The sequence below is a fragment of the Mirounga leonina genome, unplaced genomic scaffold, assembly GCF_011800145.1.
Source record: "Mirounga leonina isolate KUSES-001 unplaced genomic scaffold, KU_Mleo_1.0 Mir_175, whole genome shotgun sequence".
Classification (NCBI taxonomy): Eukaryota; Metazoa; Chordata; class Mammalia; order Carnivora; family Phocidae; genus Mirounga; species Mirounga leonina.
In genome coordinates, this window is record NW_023270453.1 from 24,736,383 (window position 1) to 24,752,640 (window position 16,258).

The following is a 16,258-nucleotide window of genomic DNA, read 5'->3' on the forward strand; positions in this document are numbered from 1 at the left end:
AGCACAGAATGACGAGGTTCTTCAGGGCCAGTATACCTAGTTGCGCTCTTCAGAGCAAATCTCATTTCGGCGTTGGCAAGAAAGACGCATTGAGTGCCACTGCGCGTGCGTGACGCCTGTGTTCGTGCGTGCGTGCGCGCGCACCAGGCCCCGCCTCCGGAAGCTCCGTCGCTGCGGCCGCGCGCTGTCCTCGCGAGGCCTCCTTGAGCCGGGTGGCGCAGGCGCCGTGTCCCTGGGCCAAGATGGCGGCGCGGTGCTCCACACGCTGGTTGCTGGTGGCTGTGGGGACCCCCCGGCTGCCGGCTACAGCGGGGAGAGGCGCCCGGCCGCCCAGGGGGGGCGTGGTGGGGGCTTCGCTGGGCCACAAGCTGAACGTCACTACCTTCGCGCCTTCCTTGGGAGCTCGGGGCTCCGGGGCGCTGCTGACATTGAGACCCGGTGTCAGCTTCAAAGGTGAGGGCAGGTTCCAGAGCCCGAGTGTGGGAGCTCTAAGGCCGGGAAGGGAGTGGCTCGATCCGGCTGCGGGGGTAGCGGGGTGGAGGGTGTCTTCTGACCTGTAAGAGGAATTGCTTGGAGAGACTGGCAAGCAGGAGGCAGAGAGGCCCAAATGGCTTCTCAGAAGTGAACAGGGGAGAGCTACATGGAGCCCGGCGGCGGTAGTGAAACGCTCCGTAGGCCTACAACCTTCACTTCTCTGTCAACATTTCTAGAAGTCTTTTTCCGGCCTGCCGCTGCTCCGTTACACTATTCCGTTCCCGTCTTCTCCCTTCACCTTCTTGATGGAAGGGAGGAGGTAATTACTTTTCGGTGAGCACCTGTTATGGTGCTAGGCACTTTGTGACCCATTTCGCTTGATGGTAACAATCTTGCAAGAAGGGTGTCGTCATTCTCATTTTAAAGAACGGGAAACTGAAGTCATAAAGCTAGATGAGAAGAGTTGTCCCAAACCCAGGGCTGTCCTTTAATAGCTTATGCTCTTTCCACCACATGGTTTTAACTGAAGGGCACACTTAACAGTCTTTGCTAAGTCCTTAAATGGGTAATTGTAATAAAAATACAAACTAACATTTATTGAGCACTTTCCATGTACCAGGCATGGATCATTTCCATGTGATAGACACTGTTGCTGTTCCATTGTATAGATAAAGAAACTTAAGCCTAGATGTTAGACAGCTTGTATAATGTGACAAAGCAGAAAGATGGTGGAGCCTTGGTTCAAAACCAGCTTTCTTAATTTCTGGAGGCGTTACTGAATTAGTATGTATTAAGCCTCTAAGTGTTTAGCATTGATGGTTCTGTTCTGTGTTGGATGACACCCATTATAGTGAGAGAAGGAAGGAAGAAACGTTGAACCAACCATGTGTCTGAATTGTACTGTTGGTCGTGTTCCCTAGTCATTCTCCTGTCTGATGATCTGGCCTGCTTCCTGGATAGCCTCAACACCCCTGGTTGTGTTTTGTGTTCAGATTAATCTTAAGTGGTCTCCCAGGCTTCCAGTTTGTTGTTGTTGTTGTTAGCGCTTTCTCATGGAAAGCCCATCGATTCCGTTTAACACTTGCAGTGTCTCCCTACTGCCTGCATGATAAAATCCGACTACTTAGTATAGCTCAAAGGCCCTTCGGTTTAGTCCTAGCCCTCATTAATCATCATCAGCATCATTACCTCTAACCACCCCTCTACATGCATAAAATCTAGTTACATCACTAGTTACTAAATGCACGGGGACTTTCCTGTGAACCAAAGGTGATACATGATTTTGCAGCCAAATGAAGCACTTTTGAGCAGTAAAGGGGAAGCTGTTTCAAATAACATCAGGACTGTAGGTGTAATTCTGGGCGGATTCAAACCTTTCCTTAGCCTGGTTAATTTCTACAGCTTAACAGCAGCTGCCTTAAAAGACCTTTCTGGAACTTTTTCAGTTGGATCGTCAGTGGTTCTCGACTGGGGATGATTTTCCCCTCTACAGGACGTTTGGCAATGTCTGGAGACTTTTTTTTTTTTTAAGATTTTATTTATTTATTTGACAGAGAGAGACACAGCGAGAGAGGGAACACAAGCAGGGGGAGTGGGAGAGGGAGAAGCAGGCTCCCGGCCGAGCAGGGCTCGGGGCTCGATCCCAGGACCCCGGGATCATGACCTGAGCCGAAGGCAGACGCTTGACGACTGAGCCACCCAGGCGCCCCTGTCTGGAGACATTTTTAGGTGCCAGCGTGTGGCAGGGGTAGAGGGGGAGTAGAGTGTGCTACTTATAAATAGTTGGCCAGGGTGCTACTCAGCATCCTTTGACATACAGGTATTTTAATTGGCCAGGGATGCATAACAAAGAACCACATTTATCCTCACAGTTCTAGAGGCTAGAAGTCCAAGATCAGTGTTTTGGCAGGGTTGTCTTTAAACACCCTGCCTCCAATCACATTCTGAGGCACTGGGGATTAGGGCCTCAATACGTGAATTGAGAAGAGGACAGAATTAACCCATAACAACAGGAAAATCCCTCCACCAGGAGGAATCCAGTCCCATCATCAACAATGTGAGTTTGAGAAACCCTGATTAGGTGACTCTTTGTATGTGACTCTGCATGTCCTTGTATACTAAAAGCTTTTTGCACACTGCCTCCCACACTCTTCTGCAGGACTGTAAGCTCCTTGGCTTTGGCTTTTTTCTTCATCTTGTGTCCTCAGTGCCTACTACAGTGTTAAGATCTTGAATACACGTAAGCTTCAGAAGGGCAGTTCCCTTTCAATGGTCTGCTACCTATTCCTGGAGCAGAACCCAGTGCCTGGCAAGTAGTAGATGCTCAGTGAGTATTTGCTGAATGAATGAATGGTGAATCCAGAAGCTTCTCTGTAGGCAGAAGTCTGACTTGGAAACCTGGAGTTGTCGCGACTCTTATGCCTTAACATGGCTCCCTTTCACCCCCTGCCCTGCCCTGCCTATCTTCATTTGTCACAGGATGTGTTGGGGGTTAGGCAGGGCTCAAGGTGTGGGGTGGCTCCCCTGCTTCACTTGGTGACAGACCAGTCCAGCTTAGTTCTCTACCACAGGCCCCGAGGGCAGTTGAGTGGGGCAGAGTGTGTCTGCTGGTGGCTGGTCCTCCTGGTGCTGATGCCAGAAGCATGAAAGGGCATATGGCTGCCTGTCTTGGGCTTTGACCCATTAGCTGCTCTGGGGTAAGCAGGTTCAGGCCTAGCGCCTTTTAACCCTGTGTGTCTATATAGGTGTATTGTTTTTAGGGGAGGGGAGCACTTTTATCAGATTCTCTTAGATCTGTGACTTGAAACACTAAGAACCATTTCTTTAGTACAGTGGTCCTCAAATTGAGGTTGTGGCAGAATCACTTCGAGGGCTAATTAAGCATAGCCTACTGGACCTCCAGAGTTTCTGATTCAGGTCTGGAGTGGGGCCTGAAAATGGACATTTCCTACAAGCTGGTGGTGCTGCTGGTCCAGGGACCACCCTCCGAGAACCACCCCAGAAGCAGATCCCCAAGGTTGCATGGTGAAGGGAGGGAACCTGGGGAATTGTTAAGCATTAAGTGAGACAAAGCATTCGTGAAGATACCTGGCATGTGGCAGTGCTGGGGTAGTGTAACAGTGGGACAAGGTCCCTTTTTAATCATCCCCCAGGTATAGCCTGCATCTGGGGTGCTGCTCCTTTGGTGGTGTAATTAGGGTACCCCCTCACTGTATTGTGATCCAGCAGAATCAGCCCTGCCCAGTGGTGTTTGTTTTATATTCATTATATACAGTGGCCTTGGCCATTTTTGAAGTGCAGTGAGTTTGGTCTCCAGAGGGCTTGGAGGAAAGCTGACTCCAAAGCTATGATCTCCGTTCCTTCACAGGTATAACCTGGCTGGTTGTTTACTCACAATTTCCTTTTGTTGAGCACATTCCCAGAGTGATTTTCTTTCCTTTTTTCTTTTTTAGGAGTAAAAAGTTACCCTTTTGTTTGTACTGCCTCCTTCCACACGAGCTCCCCTTTGGCCAAAGAGGATTATTACCAGATACTAGGAGTGCCCCGAAATGCCAGCCAGAAGGAGATCAAGAAAGCCTATTACCAGGTCTGTATGGAAGCCAGATTTTAGGGACAAGACTGTAGAAGGGATGCTGTTGGTCTAGTCTGCTCACCAGTGAGGTGTATCTACCCATACGTATGGGTCCCGTGCGGCTGACAGTGTAGAATGAGATGAGAACAATGGGTGTTCCTGGACTGTTCCTCAAGCACATAGTGCCCTGCTGGTTAATGCTTCAGAAAAAAAGAGAGAAAGAACCAAAGATTTTTATTTTTATTTATTTATTTTTTAAAGTCTTTTTTTTTTTTTTAAGAGTTATTTATTAGAGAGAACGTGTGTGTGCACACGTGGCAGGGAGGGGCAGAGAGAGGATCTCAAGCAGACTCCCCGCTGAGTGTGGAGCTTGATGTGGGCTCAATCTCATGACCCTGAGATCATGACCTGAGCTGAAACCAAGAGTTGGATGCTTAACCGACTAAGCCACCCAGGTGCCCTGTTTCCCCTTTTTTTCTATTTATCAGTAGTGCTGCTGGTAACATCCACGTATAAGTTTTGTGTAGACCCATGTTTTCATTTCTTGTGAGTATGTTCATATACCTAGGAGTGGAATTCCTGGGTCACATGATAAATCCGTGTTTAATCTCTTGAGGGACTGCCGGAATATTCCAGAATGGCTGCACCATTTTACATTCCCACCGTCGGAGGGTTCTGACTTCTCTGCATCCCCAGCAACACTTGTTCTTGTCTGTCCTTTTTTTTTTTTTTTAATTAAAAGATTTTATTTATTTTTTTGAGAGAGAGTGAGTGAGCGAGTGAGAGAGCGAGCACAAGCCCAGGGGGAAAGGCAGAGGGAGAAGAAGGCTCCCCGCTGAGCAGGGAACCCGATCCCAGGACCCTGGGATCATGACTTCAGCCGAAGGCAGACGCTTAACTGACTGAGCCACCCACGTGCCCCTTGTCTGTCCTTTTGATTATAGCCACTCTACTGAGTGTGAAGTGGTGTCTCACTGTGGTTTTAATTTGCTTTTCTGTGGTCGCTGATGATGTTGAGCATCTTTGTATATGCTTATTGGCCATTTGCTGTATATGTATTCAGATTCTTTGTCCATTACTGGGTTGTAATAGAATGAGCAAAGGCACGGGGGTAGGAGGCAGAGACCCTGGCTTGGGACAGTGAATAACATGCTGCTTCTTTTGAGCTGGAGGGTAAGGTACCAGATGTAAGAGTGGGAGAGGAGTGAACTCCGGGGCCAAACTATCGGGACACATGAGGCTGTTTGTAAGCACTAGAAACTTAATTTAAGAGAGAGCAGGGAGGGGCCCGGCTGGCTCAGTTGGTGAAGCATGCACCTCTTGATCTTGGGGTCATGACTTTGAGCCCCACGTTGGGTGTAGAGATTACTTAAAAATAATAAAATCTATAATGTGAGAAAAGAGAGTAGGGAACCACTGAAGTTTTTAGGTGTGGAAATGAAAAGATCAGGTAAAGCTGTGCAATTTAAAAATGGACATTTTTATAGTAGCCTTTATAGAGAAATTTCTGGGGGCAGACCTTGATGAAAGCTTTGGGTGTATTGCATCATTCCATCCTCCTGACAGGCCTGGAGAGGTTATGACATCCAGCCAAGGCCCCATCAGTCAATATGTGTCATACACGAGACTAAAATACTGCAAAAGATCTCTCTTTTGCTAATCTCATGAGTATACCGCTCTGTCTTACCTGGCTTTTGGGACCAGCTTTGTGGCCCACGATGATCTACTGGCTGTCCCTGGAGATCCTGCTTCGGGGTTAACACACAGCCTCTGGCCTGCTTCCACGAGCTGGTGTGAGGACCAGCATCTCCAGAAGTAGGTTGAGTTCAGAGGCACCAGTGGAGCCCTACTCTGCAGTGGCGGAGCTTCTCCTGCTGCTGCCTTTGTTCTGTCTCCCTGACTTTGGGGGAGTGGGTGGATGTTTCTGGCAACCTGCCAGCACCCTCCATCCTCCTGGAAACCAAAGTTGGGTAGCACATGACCAGTTCTTTCTTTGTAGGCTTAGGGACTTGTATTGCTTTCTTTTGCTACCATGGAAGATTGAGAGCTGTTTGATTCTTATTGTAAAGGAAGGACTCTGTGGGGTCAATTATTTGCCAGGCTGATTTGTAAAAGGGGATTAAAGTGACCTATGAACCAAAAGCAGGAGTTAGACTTACTCTAACGAAGAGCTCTCCATTGACGAGAGCTCTTGGTCATGGTACACTCCACCTTGGGTGAAAGTGAGTTCCCTGTCACAGGAAAGAATCCTGTCATGTTTCTTAGACTTTGATAATGTGCTGACACCCCTCTTTTTTTTTTTTTTTTTTAACTGTGATGGGTGTTTAAAAATTACGTTAAAATGTACCCAATCCCCTTTGAAACCATATGAATCTCACATGATCGTGTTTGTCTAAAATGAGACTGTTTTGTCCTTCTGTCTCCAGCATGGCCCCGTGATGTCATATAGCCCTGTGATGTGTCTGAGAACTTGCTTGAATTTGAACTCCTTTGGGTCCTCATTTGGCACTCTGAGCCGTGACGCTGTTTTGTCTTTAGTTGGCACAAACTTGATCTTTACATATGACATCTCCCCTCATTCCTTTCACCTAAGCCGTGGACACAGTACCTCACCTAAGGTTGTCTGCTTCGGTGCTGTATTTCACAGTGGTCATCCTGATGGTTTGGGGTATACTGATAATAATCAGGAAGTTTTGGCTCATCATTGACAATTTAAAATTCCTGTCAGAACTTATTAGATGCCCCCACCTCCTGAACATGTCCTTCTGCTCCCTTTTATGTTCTAATAATAGCTGATGTTGAATGTTACTGTGTGTCATGCCTTGTGCTCATTTTATTTTTATTTATTTCTTTTTCTTTTTCTTTTTTTTTGTTCAGTTAGCCAGCATGTACTACATCATTAGTTTTTGATGCGGTGTTCAACGATTCATTAGTTGAGTATAACACCCAGTGGCCTTCTGCTCCTTGTAGAATATGCGTTATCTCATTTTATCCCCACCACAGCCCTGTGAAGTAGATACCATTATTGTCATCTTGCGGATGAGGAAATTGTGCATAGTGACATTCTGCCCAAGATCCCAGGGCTAGCAGACAGTGGCTCTGGGTGCTCTGATCCTGAGGCTCTGCGCTTAACTTCCCGCATCCTGACTGCAGCCACTCGGGGTGTCAGAGCCACGCAGCTTCTCCAGTAAGCTTTAGCATTTTGTGTGCCTCCTTTCCTCACGTGAGGGACCTCGGTAAGCCAGGCTTGGAAGGCATCGGTAGCCGCGGCACACACAGTGAACCACCTACTACGTGCGCAGCACTGCTCAGAGCAGCCACAGGGTCACCTTTGTTTTAGAGCAGCTCAGCACACCTGTATGCTCTGGACAGCCGAGCGGGTTTTTTAATATTTTAAACCTGTGTTTTGAATAGGCAGTATATTTCCTTTATTCAGAATTTGAAAGGTACAAAGGAGTATACAGTGGAAAGCCTCCCTCCTTCCCGTTTATCTACATCCCTCCTGTTGTAATCAGTGCTACCAGTTTATTGTGTGTTCTTTCAGAATAGTTTGTACAGCTGGTAGTTAGTGTCTTCTCTTTTTACGTAGATGGTAGTCCGTTGGACACACTGTTTTACACTGCTTTCGTAAAGGTGCCCAAGTTCTAAAGGATCAGTTGTTATTTTTGGTAGACATTTGTTGTGGTTGGAAAATGCGTGTATGCCTCAGATTTGAAGAGACAGGTTTATTTTAAAGTCTTAAACCTTGTTCTGAGTATTGCTGTTGGTCACAAAATCTTAAACAACTGCTATAAAGGAGGTGAGATTGTGACTGTCTTTGGGGTCCACTGTTAGTCATCATCTTGTGTCCATAGTAATTTACCATTTCCTCCCTTAGCTGGCCAAGAAATACCACCCAGACACAAATAAGGACGATCCCAAAGCCAAGGAGAAGTTCTCCCAGCTGGCAGAAGCCTATGAGGTAACACGACCTACGTGTGTGTGCAGCCGCCGTCATTTAGCTGCTTGTGTACATCCGAGTGTGTGGCACAGGGTGGCCTGACACGTCGTGAGGTCCCGTGTGAAGGCTGTGTTCCCCATGCCAGATTACCTCAGTGAAGAAAAGATTCCCAGGTCTCCCGCTAGATCCCACTTGGCATCTCACGAGAAAACAGGATCTAATCATCTGTATTAACAGAGCTCCCAGGTCGTTGGGATTTATAGTCGGGTCTAGGAGCTCCTGGTTGGATTAATTAATCCCATACTTATTTGATGACGCCCTTACTTAGGGCATTGCTGTCTCCTGGGGCTGGTGGGGATTGTAAAAGTAGAAGGCTGCCCTTGAGGAATTTGAAATGTAATCAGAGGGATGAAGTACGTACTTGTGGATGACTGCTGAGCCATTCCAGAGTGACCTTCTCCCCAGACTTTGAGCATCTCAGGGGTTCAGGATACATAGAGTGTCACATATCTGCTCTTTGTGTGTATGTGTGTGCGCTCGCGTGCGCGTGCATGCCACCAGCCATTTGGGAGTAAGTCACAGACCTGTCTTTTTATTCTTCAGTCATCCAGTGTGTGTTTTCTAAGAACAAGAACATTCTTTTGCATGACCACAGTACATTTGTCAAAACCAAGAAATTTAATGTTGCTACAGTCCCCTTATCTGTACTTGGTGTGCACTCATGTCTGTGTTCTGGGCATTGGGAGACTCGGGCGGGCCTGACTGTTGGGCCTTTCCGGTAGGTGCTGAGTGACGAAGTGAAGAGGAAGCAGTATGATGCGTACGGCTCTGCTGGCTTCGATCCTGGGGCCGGCAGCTCCGGACAGAGCTACTGGAAGGGAGGCCCCACTGTCGACCCAGAGGAGCTCTTCAGGAAGATCTTTGGGGAATTCTCATCATCTTCTTTTGGAGATTTTCAGAGTGTATTCAATCAGCCTCAGGAGGTAAGCTCCTTATTTTGAAGAATCATTCACATTTTAGCTGTTCAATGTGAGGCAAACAGATTTTATCAGTTTCTTTTTCTCAAAAAGAAAAAGAAAAAAGAAAAAGGCATAGCAGCTCAATAGAATGATCTGGAAGCTGCCATTTTGGTAGAAATCATTCTAATGTTTAAGTAAAATCATATAGGTAATATGTGTACATTCATTTTAACTATATTCTTGCAGCTGCTTAATCAGGCAGCCTAAGACTAAGGCTCTCGGGGTGTAAGTATTTTATCTTGAAGGCCTGCTACATTATTCTAGGAGAGCTCAATCCAGTAGGGAGACACACGGCATATTTATGTCCTAATAAGACATGATCAGAGTTGAAGAGAGAGGGGGGATGTTTTATGACTTAAGTTATGATTGTGGATCTTTCCAGCTGTCTTTAAGGACTGTGTCCAAATATTATCTGTGAACAGTTTGTTGAAAAGTACATTTTCACTGAAAACAAACATTCCCTTTTAAAAATCCTGAGGAGTACGGCAGAATCACTTGAGTCCCATCCATTCTTATTAGGCCGAGGATAGATAAGTAAAATAGTTAGAAAGTAGTGTAGCTGGGTGAAGAGATGAGTAGGTGGAGCACAGAGGATTTTTTAGTGCAATTCACATTTAGTGGAAGTACTCTATGATTTTATAACAATGGACATTTGTTCAGACCCATAGGATGTACACCACCAAGGGTGGACCGTAATGTAAACTGTGGGCTTTGGATGATTATGATGTGTCCATATAGGTTCATCCTTGATTAAAAAAAAAATGTACATTCCGGTGAGTGATGCTGATGATGGGAGAGGCTGTACATGTGTGGGGTGGGGTGGGGGTGTGTGTGGGTGACCTCTCTACCTCCTCCTCAATTTTGTAAATATAAAACTACCTTAAAAGAAAAAAGAACTGGAAACTGCTGACCATTGCCCTCCTTTGCTTTTTGAAGTGGAGGATCATGTTGGTAATTATCAAAAGAAAGATGTCCGGCTGTCCTCTGATTTCTTTAGTACATCATGGAGTTGACGTTTAATCAAGCAGCCAAGGGGGTCAACAAGGAGTTCACCGTGAACATCACTGACACCTGTGAGCGGTGTGACGGCAAGGGGAATGAGCCTGGCACCAAGCTGCAGAACTGCCACTACTGTGGCGGCTCCGGAATGGTAAGAGCCCCCATCCCCACCCCTTCCCTCGGGGCCTCCCACCTCTGGCCCGCCCACTCTCTTCCTCACCATCCTGCTTTCTGTGCTCCCATGGCTGGTTACCTGGCAGTACTTAGTGCTTTGAGAGGCCGTAATTTGCTGGGACTGTTTTAGCTGTAACCTTCTTTTTCCCTGAGTGCTCTGTCTTGGTCAGTGGTACTGCACTGTCCTCTCTGAAAATACACTTGGGGATATTTTGGTAATTTGAAACCATGGTGGAGGGAGGGAGGTTTAAATTTTGCTTGAAGCATCATCATTTTTTCTTTCTTTTTTTTTTTCTTTTTAAGATTTTATTTATTTGACAGAGAGAGCACAAACAGGGGCAGCGGCAGGCAGAGAGAGAGGGAGAAGCAGGTTCCTTGCTGAGCAGGGAGCCCAACATGGGCTCATGGATCATGACTGAGCCAAAGGCAGACACCCAACCAACTGAGCCACCCAGGCATCCCGATAAATTTTTTATATAATACAAACTTACAGAACAGTATAAAGGGTCACTCCATTATTCCTTAGCCAGATCACCAGTTGTCAGCATTCTGTCCCATTTGCTTTGTCATCTGTGTTATGTATTTTCAAAGAACAAGAATGTTCTTTTACATATCCCTAGTGCATTTGTCAAAATGAGGAAACTTTGATGTTGATACAATACCATTATCTGTACTTATTCACATTTTTTCTTCTTCTTCTTCCTTCCTTTTTTTTTTTTTTAATATGGAACGCTCTACGAATTTGCATGTCATCCTTGTACGGAGGCCATGCTAATCTCCTCTGTATCGTTCCAATTTCAGTATATGTGTTGCTGAAGCGGGCACTCACATTTTTTCATTTGTCCTTATGGTTTCCTTTTTTTCCTGGTTCAGGATCCAAGCTAGGATCTTGTGTGGTATTTAGTTGTCATGTCTTTTGTTTCCTTTAATATCAAATAGTTCCTCAGCTTTTCTTTTTCTTTATGACCTTGACATTTTTTAGGATTACAGGCCAGCTGTTTTGTAGAATGCCCTTTATTTGGAATTCATCAGATATTTTCTCATGATAAGATTCAGATTATGTGTTTTTGGCGAAACACCACATCCCTTTCCAGTGGATCATGTCAGGAGTCATAAGGTGTCCGTTTGTCCTGTTAGTGGTAATGTGACATTTGAGCACTAGTAGTTAGTTAAGGTGGTGTCCACCAGCTTTCTTCACTGTAAAGTTATTAATTTTCCCTTTGAAATTAATGAGGAAGTTGTGGTGAGGTACCCTAACACTCTATAAATCTCCGGTTCCTCATCAAACTTTCACCCAATAGTTGTGGTGTCCATTGATCATTCTTGCCAATTAGTTATTACTGGAACAGTCGCAAGATGGTGATTTTCTGTCTTAGTTGGCATTCTTCTGAAAGGAAGAACTTTCTATTCTCCATTGATGTATTTATCATTCATTTATAGCAGTATGAACTCAGGTGTTCTTATTTTATTCACTGGGCTGTAATCGGTATAATTACTGCCTTCGATATTCAAATTGTTCTTGACTTGGCCTGTAGAGTCCCTTCTAGCTGGCTTGTGTATCCTTTGACAGGTCCTCTTCATTCTTTGAGCACTTCCTATCACAGTCGGATGTTCTAGACTCAACTTGTGCTTTTCCTGCCATACCCTTGAGCCAGTCGTTTCTCCAAGGGGTCCTGGTTGCTTCTAGTGTCTCCTGGGATTTAGAAACCAAGACCTGTGCTCTGGGTGTGCTCATTGCGTCTGGAGGTTTGCTGCTTCTACGCCCTCCCACAGACTAGGCCTGGGAAAAACATATGTGCGTGCTTGTGTGCAAACACGCATGTATATGCCCATATCTGTACCTCCTTCCATATTATTCACATTATACGTAGACATGTACACGCACACACCTATCCCTCCACCCACTATCTCTCTGACAAACCAGTGAGTTCAACGTGATAGTTCCACTTCTAGCCCAATACCACAAGGTTCATCTAGTCTTCTGCCTATCTGTATATGAAACTTTTTTCTGATACAGAGAAGTCTGGCTTTGATTATCCTCAATATATTTACTCATTTGCTCAACCCTGTAACACAAAAAGGAGTTTTAGGATTGTTACTCAGACCACTGTGAAAAATAGTCCTAGTTACTGGCATTTGCTGTTTAGAGTTCTTTTCATCTTTTGATTGAAGGTGTATTAAAATACTGTGCTCAAAAGTTATTTGGGTCAATTCTTTTTCTCCCCTTTCACTATGATTATGTTTCTATATATTTAATTGTAGTTAGGTTTTCACTGATTATGTTTGTATTCCATTAAGATGGATTCCTGTTTGAGGGGATTGAGAAGTTCTCTACTACCCACCTTTAAAATCAGTCATTGTGTGTGTATGCTGGTATAAGGTAGAAGTTGTCTTTGAGAGCAGAAAAGTTCTTAAAAAGTAGAAGTCCGGGGCGCCTGGGTGGCTCAGTCATTAAGCGTCTGCCTTCGGCTCAGGTCATGATCTCAGGGTCCTGGGATCGAGTCCCGCATCGGGCTCCCTGCTCAGCGGGAAGCCTGCTTCTCCCTCTCCCACTCCCCCTGCTTGTGTTCCCTCTCTCGCTGCATCTCTCTCTGTCAAATAAATAAAAATCTTTAAAAAAAAAAAGTAGAAGTCCCTGATAATCCCACCACTCTAGCATCTTAAGTTTGTTTTTGTCCAGTTGATTAAGAACTTCATTTTTGGGGACACCTGGGTGGCTTGGTTGGCTGGGCGTCTGACTCTTGATTTTGGCGCAGGTCATAGGCTCAGGGTCGAGCAATTGAGCCCCACGTTGGGCTCTGTGCTCAGCGGGGAGTCTGCTTGAGATTCTGTCTCCCTCTGCTCCTCCCCCTACATGCACATGCAGTGCACACATACTCCCTCTCTCTCTAAAATAAGTAAATCTTAGGGGCGCCTGTGTGGCTCAGTTGGTTAAGCATCTGCCTTTGGCTCAGGTCATGATCCCAGGGTCCTGGGATTGAGCCCCACATAGGGCTCCCTGCTCCGTGGAGAGCCTGCTTCTCCTTCTCCCTCTGCCCCTCCCCACCGGTCATGCTCGCTCTCTCAAATAAATAAAATCTTTTGGGGCGCCTGGGTGGCTCAGTCATTAAGCGTCTGCCTTCGGCTCAGGTCATAATCCCAGGATCCTGGGATCGAGCCTAGCATCGGGCTTCCTGCTCAGCGGGAAGCCTGCTTCTCCTTCTCCCACTGCCCCCGCTTGTGTTCCCTCTCTCACTGTGTATCTCTCTGTCAAATAAAAAAAATCTTTAAAATAAATAAATAAATAAAATCTTTTTTAAAAAATTTAAAAAATGGAACTTTATTTTTGTTTTAAATTAGTTTTCGAATAGGTAATATATGCAAATCATTAAAAAGTTAGTGGGTACAATTGTAAATAATGTAAAATAAGTGTCCCTCCCATTGTCAGCTCTCAGCCATTGTGTTTCCACTCCTCAGAAGCATCCCCTGTTGTCTTAGATGCGTGTACGTATACGCACGGTTTTTTATATGAACAGTATAATACAATTAGCTCTGTTTGTACCTCAGTATTTTATTTTGTTTCTACTTCTCAGTGTATTTGGCAAACACTCTGTGTACATAGCTGCCCCAGTCTGCATGGCCACAGCGGTTCCTTCACAGATGCACCATCCCTTACCTAGCCAGGCACCTGTTGATCTTGTGCTGGTACAGACACTGAGTACCTTTACATAACCCCATTTCTCATGCTCATTTTGCATCTGTCACGTGTGAGGTTGAACATCTTGAGAATTTGAGGACCAGTTTTCCTTTATGTCTCTTCAGCCTTTTTTCCTTCTCACTGTTGGGTAATTGGTCTTATTCTGAGGCATTTGTAGAAGCTCTTATTTTGTTTTGTTTTGTTTTAAAGATTTTGTTTATTTATTTGACAGAGTGAGAGAGAAATCACAATTAGGCAGAGAGGCAGGCAGGCAGAGGGAGAGGGAGAAACAGGCTTCCCGCTGAGCACAGAGCCCGATGCGGGGCTTGATCCCAGGATGCTGGGATCATGACCTGAGCCAAAGGCAGACGCTTAATGGACTGAGCCACCCAGGCGCCCCAGCATTTGTAGAAGCTCTTTCTAAATTAAGTAAATTAGTCCTTCGTCAACGATTTGAATTGTGTATTTTCTAGTTTGTCATGTCATTTTGAATAATTTTGCTTGTATGTGTGTAATTTTCAACAGTTGAGGATCATACATTGCAGTTTTCCCACACTTTTCATGTGTTTTATTTTTCCATGTCTCTGAGTATTTCTAAATATTATTTTTGATGGCCAGATAAGAGTCCACTGATGGGTGTACCCAAAGTTATACCTGGTCCTGTTGAGAAAAGGACCAGCTTGCTGCTCGGTGGGCAATCAAGTGGATAGTCCTCCAGAGGGCGCTCCTGGGGAGCACGTGCATTCCCGTGGCTACAGTTTTGGGAGCTGAGTTGCTGCCACTTGTTACGGATAGTTTTCATTGATTGTTCCCAATTCCCTCTCACTTCAAAGGTCCTTTCTCCAATGCCCTGAATTGCTGTAACTTCTTTAAAAAAAATTTTTTTTTTCTCAAGAGATTGAGATAAGGTAGTAAAGCCGAAGTATATTTCTCTAAAAACGTGATGTTGAAGACTAGGAAAAAATATTTGTAACACGTTTGCTAAAGGGGTAGTGTCCCTAATATGTAAAGAGCTCCTTCAGAATAACGGGGGAAAGGCCAGCAGCTCATCAGGAAAACTGGGCGAGGTGAACCGTAGAGGAAATGTGGGTGGGTGGTGAACATCTCTCAGCAGCCTGCAGGGACCTGCAGGTGGAAACCAGATACCCTTGGCTCACCCTCCAGAGGGGCAGGCATTTCAAAGATGGTCACAGTCCGTGCCAACAAGCCTGTGGGACATGAGTGTGCACATTCCCTGACGGCACTCTGGCTTATGGGAATGGCAACTGTAGGAGCCGTCAGACCCTTGTGTGTGCATCTCTGTGGGGAGCTACCCTACAGACCACACTCGGGACGCAGCATGTGTACAGGGTGTCCCCTGCAGCCTTGTGTATAATACTGAAGCCTCAGTAACCACCAGGAGTGAGTGGCCTGAGAAATCGTGGTGCATCCAGGTCACAGGATGCTGTACACTGGTGAGAAGTGCTTTCTGAGATCATTTAATTGTAAAAACCCAAAGAAACGCTGCAGCACCGTGTGCATAGTGCTGCCTTGGGTGACTGAAAACTCGTAATGTGCACATAGATGGCTCGAAATGCGTGTGTCCGGATAGAGTAGGATATACAAGCATATCACCGTGGCTGTGCCTCTGAGGAGGGCGCCTGGAACAACTAGGAGACGGGGGTGGGGTGACACTTAACTGTTCACTGTACCTCGTTTTCTTACTTTAGAATTTTGTACCATGTGCAAGTAAATGTAACACTTAAATTTTTTTTATTATGTTCAGTTAGCCAACATAGAGTATATCACTGGTTTTTGATGGAGTGTTCAGCGGTTCATTAGTTGCATATAACACCCAGTGCTCATCACATCATGTGCCCTCCTTAATACCCATCACCCAGCTACCCCATTCCCCCACCCCCGTCCCTTCTGTACCCCTCAGTTTGTTTCCCGGAGTCCAGAGTCTCTGACACATAAATTTTTAAATATAATAATTATTTGTCCCAGCAGTTCCACCTTTGGGGTTCTGTCTTATAGAGTAGAAGCATCAGAACAGAAGGGTATATGTGTAGAGGTTTTTTTCTGTACCTTTGAAACATAAGTTTTGTTTTTGTTTTTTTTTTTAATTTTTATTTATTTGGGGGCGCCTGGGTGGCTCAGTCGTTAAGATCTGCCTTCGGCTCAGGTCATGATCCCAGGGTCCTGGGATTGAGCCCCACGTCGGGCTCTCTGCTTGGCGGGAGGCCTGCTTCTCCCTTTCCCACTCCCCCTGCTTGTGTTTCCTCTCTCGCTGTCTCTCTCTGTCAAATAAATAAATTTTTAAAAATCTTAAAAAAAAAAAAAAGATATTTATTTGAGAGGGGGAGAGAGAGCGCGAGAGCAGGGGGAGGGAGAAGCAACAGACTCCCCGTGGAGCCGGGACCCTG

The 16,258-nt window shown here is 45.6% G+C and overlaps 1 protein-coding gene and 1 non-coding gene across 3 annotated transcripts in view; one reads left to right on the plus strand and one right to left on the minus strand.

Annotated features, from left to right (window-relative positions):
- Positions 1 to 204: 204 nt before the first annotated feature.
- DNAJA3 (DnaJ heat shock protein family (Hsp40) member A3) overlaps positions 205 to 16,258 on the plus strand; it is a 28,770-nt gene continuing 12,716 nt past the window's right edge. The window contains exons 1-5 of one of the 2 annotated variants that reach the window (XM_035022155.1): positions 205 to 453; positions 3,927 to 4,060; positions 7,923 to 8,006; positions 8,768 to 8,968; positions 10,002 to 10,154. In XM_035022155.1, the coding sequence (XP_034878046.1) occupies positions 243 to 453; positions 3,927 to 4,060; positions 7,923 to 8,006; positions 8,768 to 8,968; positions 10,002 to 10,154 (783 nt within the window). In that variant the 5' untranslated portion in view covers positions 205 to 242. The remainder of the gene's footprint in view (positions 454 to 3,926; positions 4,061 to 7,922; positions 8,007 to 8,767; positions 8,969 to 10,001; positions 10,155 to 16,258) is intronic. The other variant, XM_035022156.1, reaches the window with a different exon arrangement.
- Positions 10,896 to 11,002, minus strand: LOC118022017. Its single transcript, XR_004682354.1, has one exon. It is a non-coding gene; the product is annotated as a U6 spliceosomal RNA (small nuclear RNA).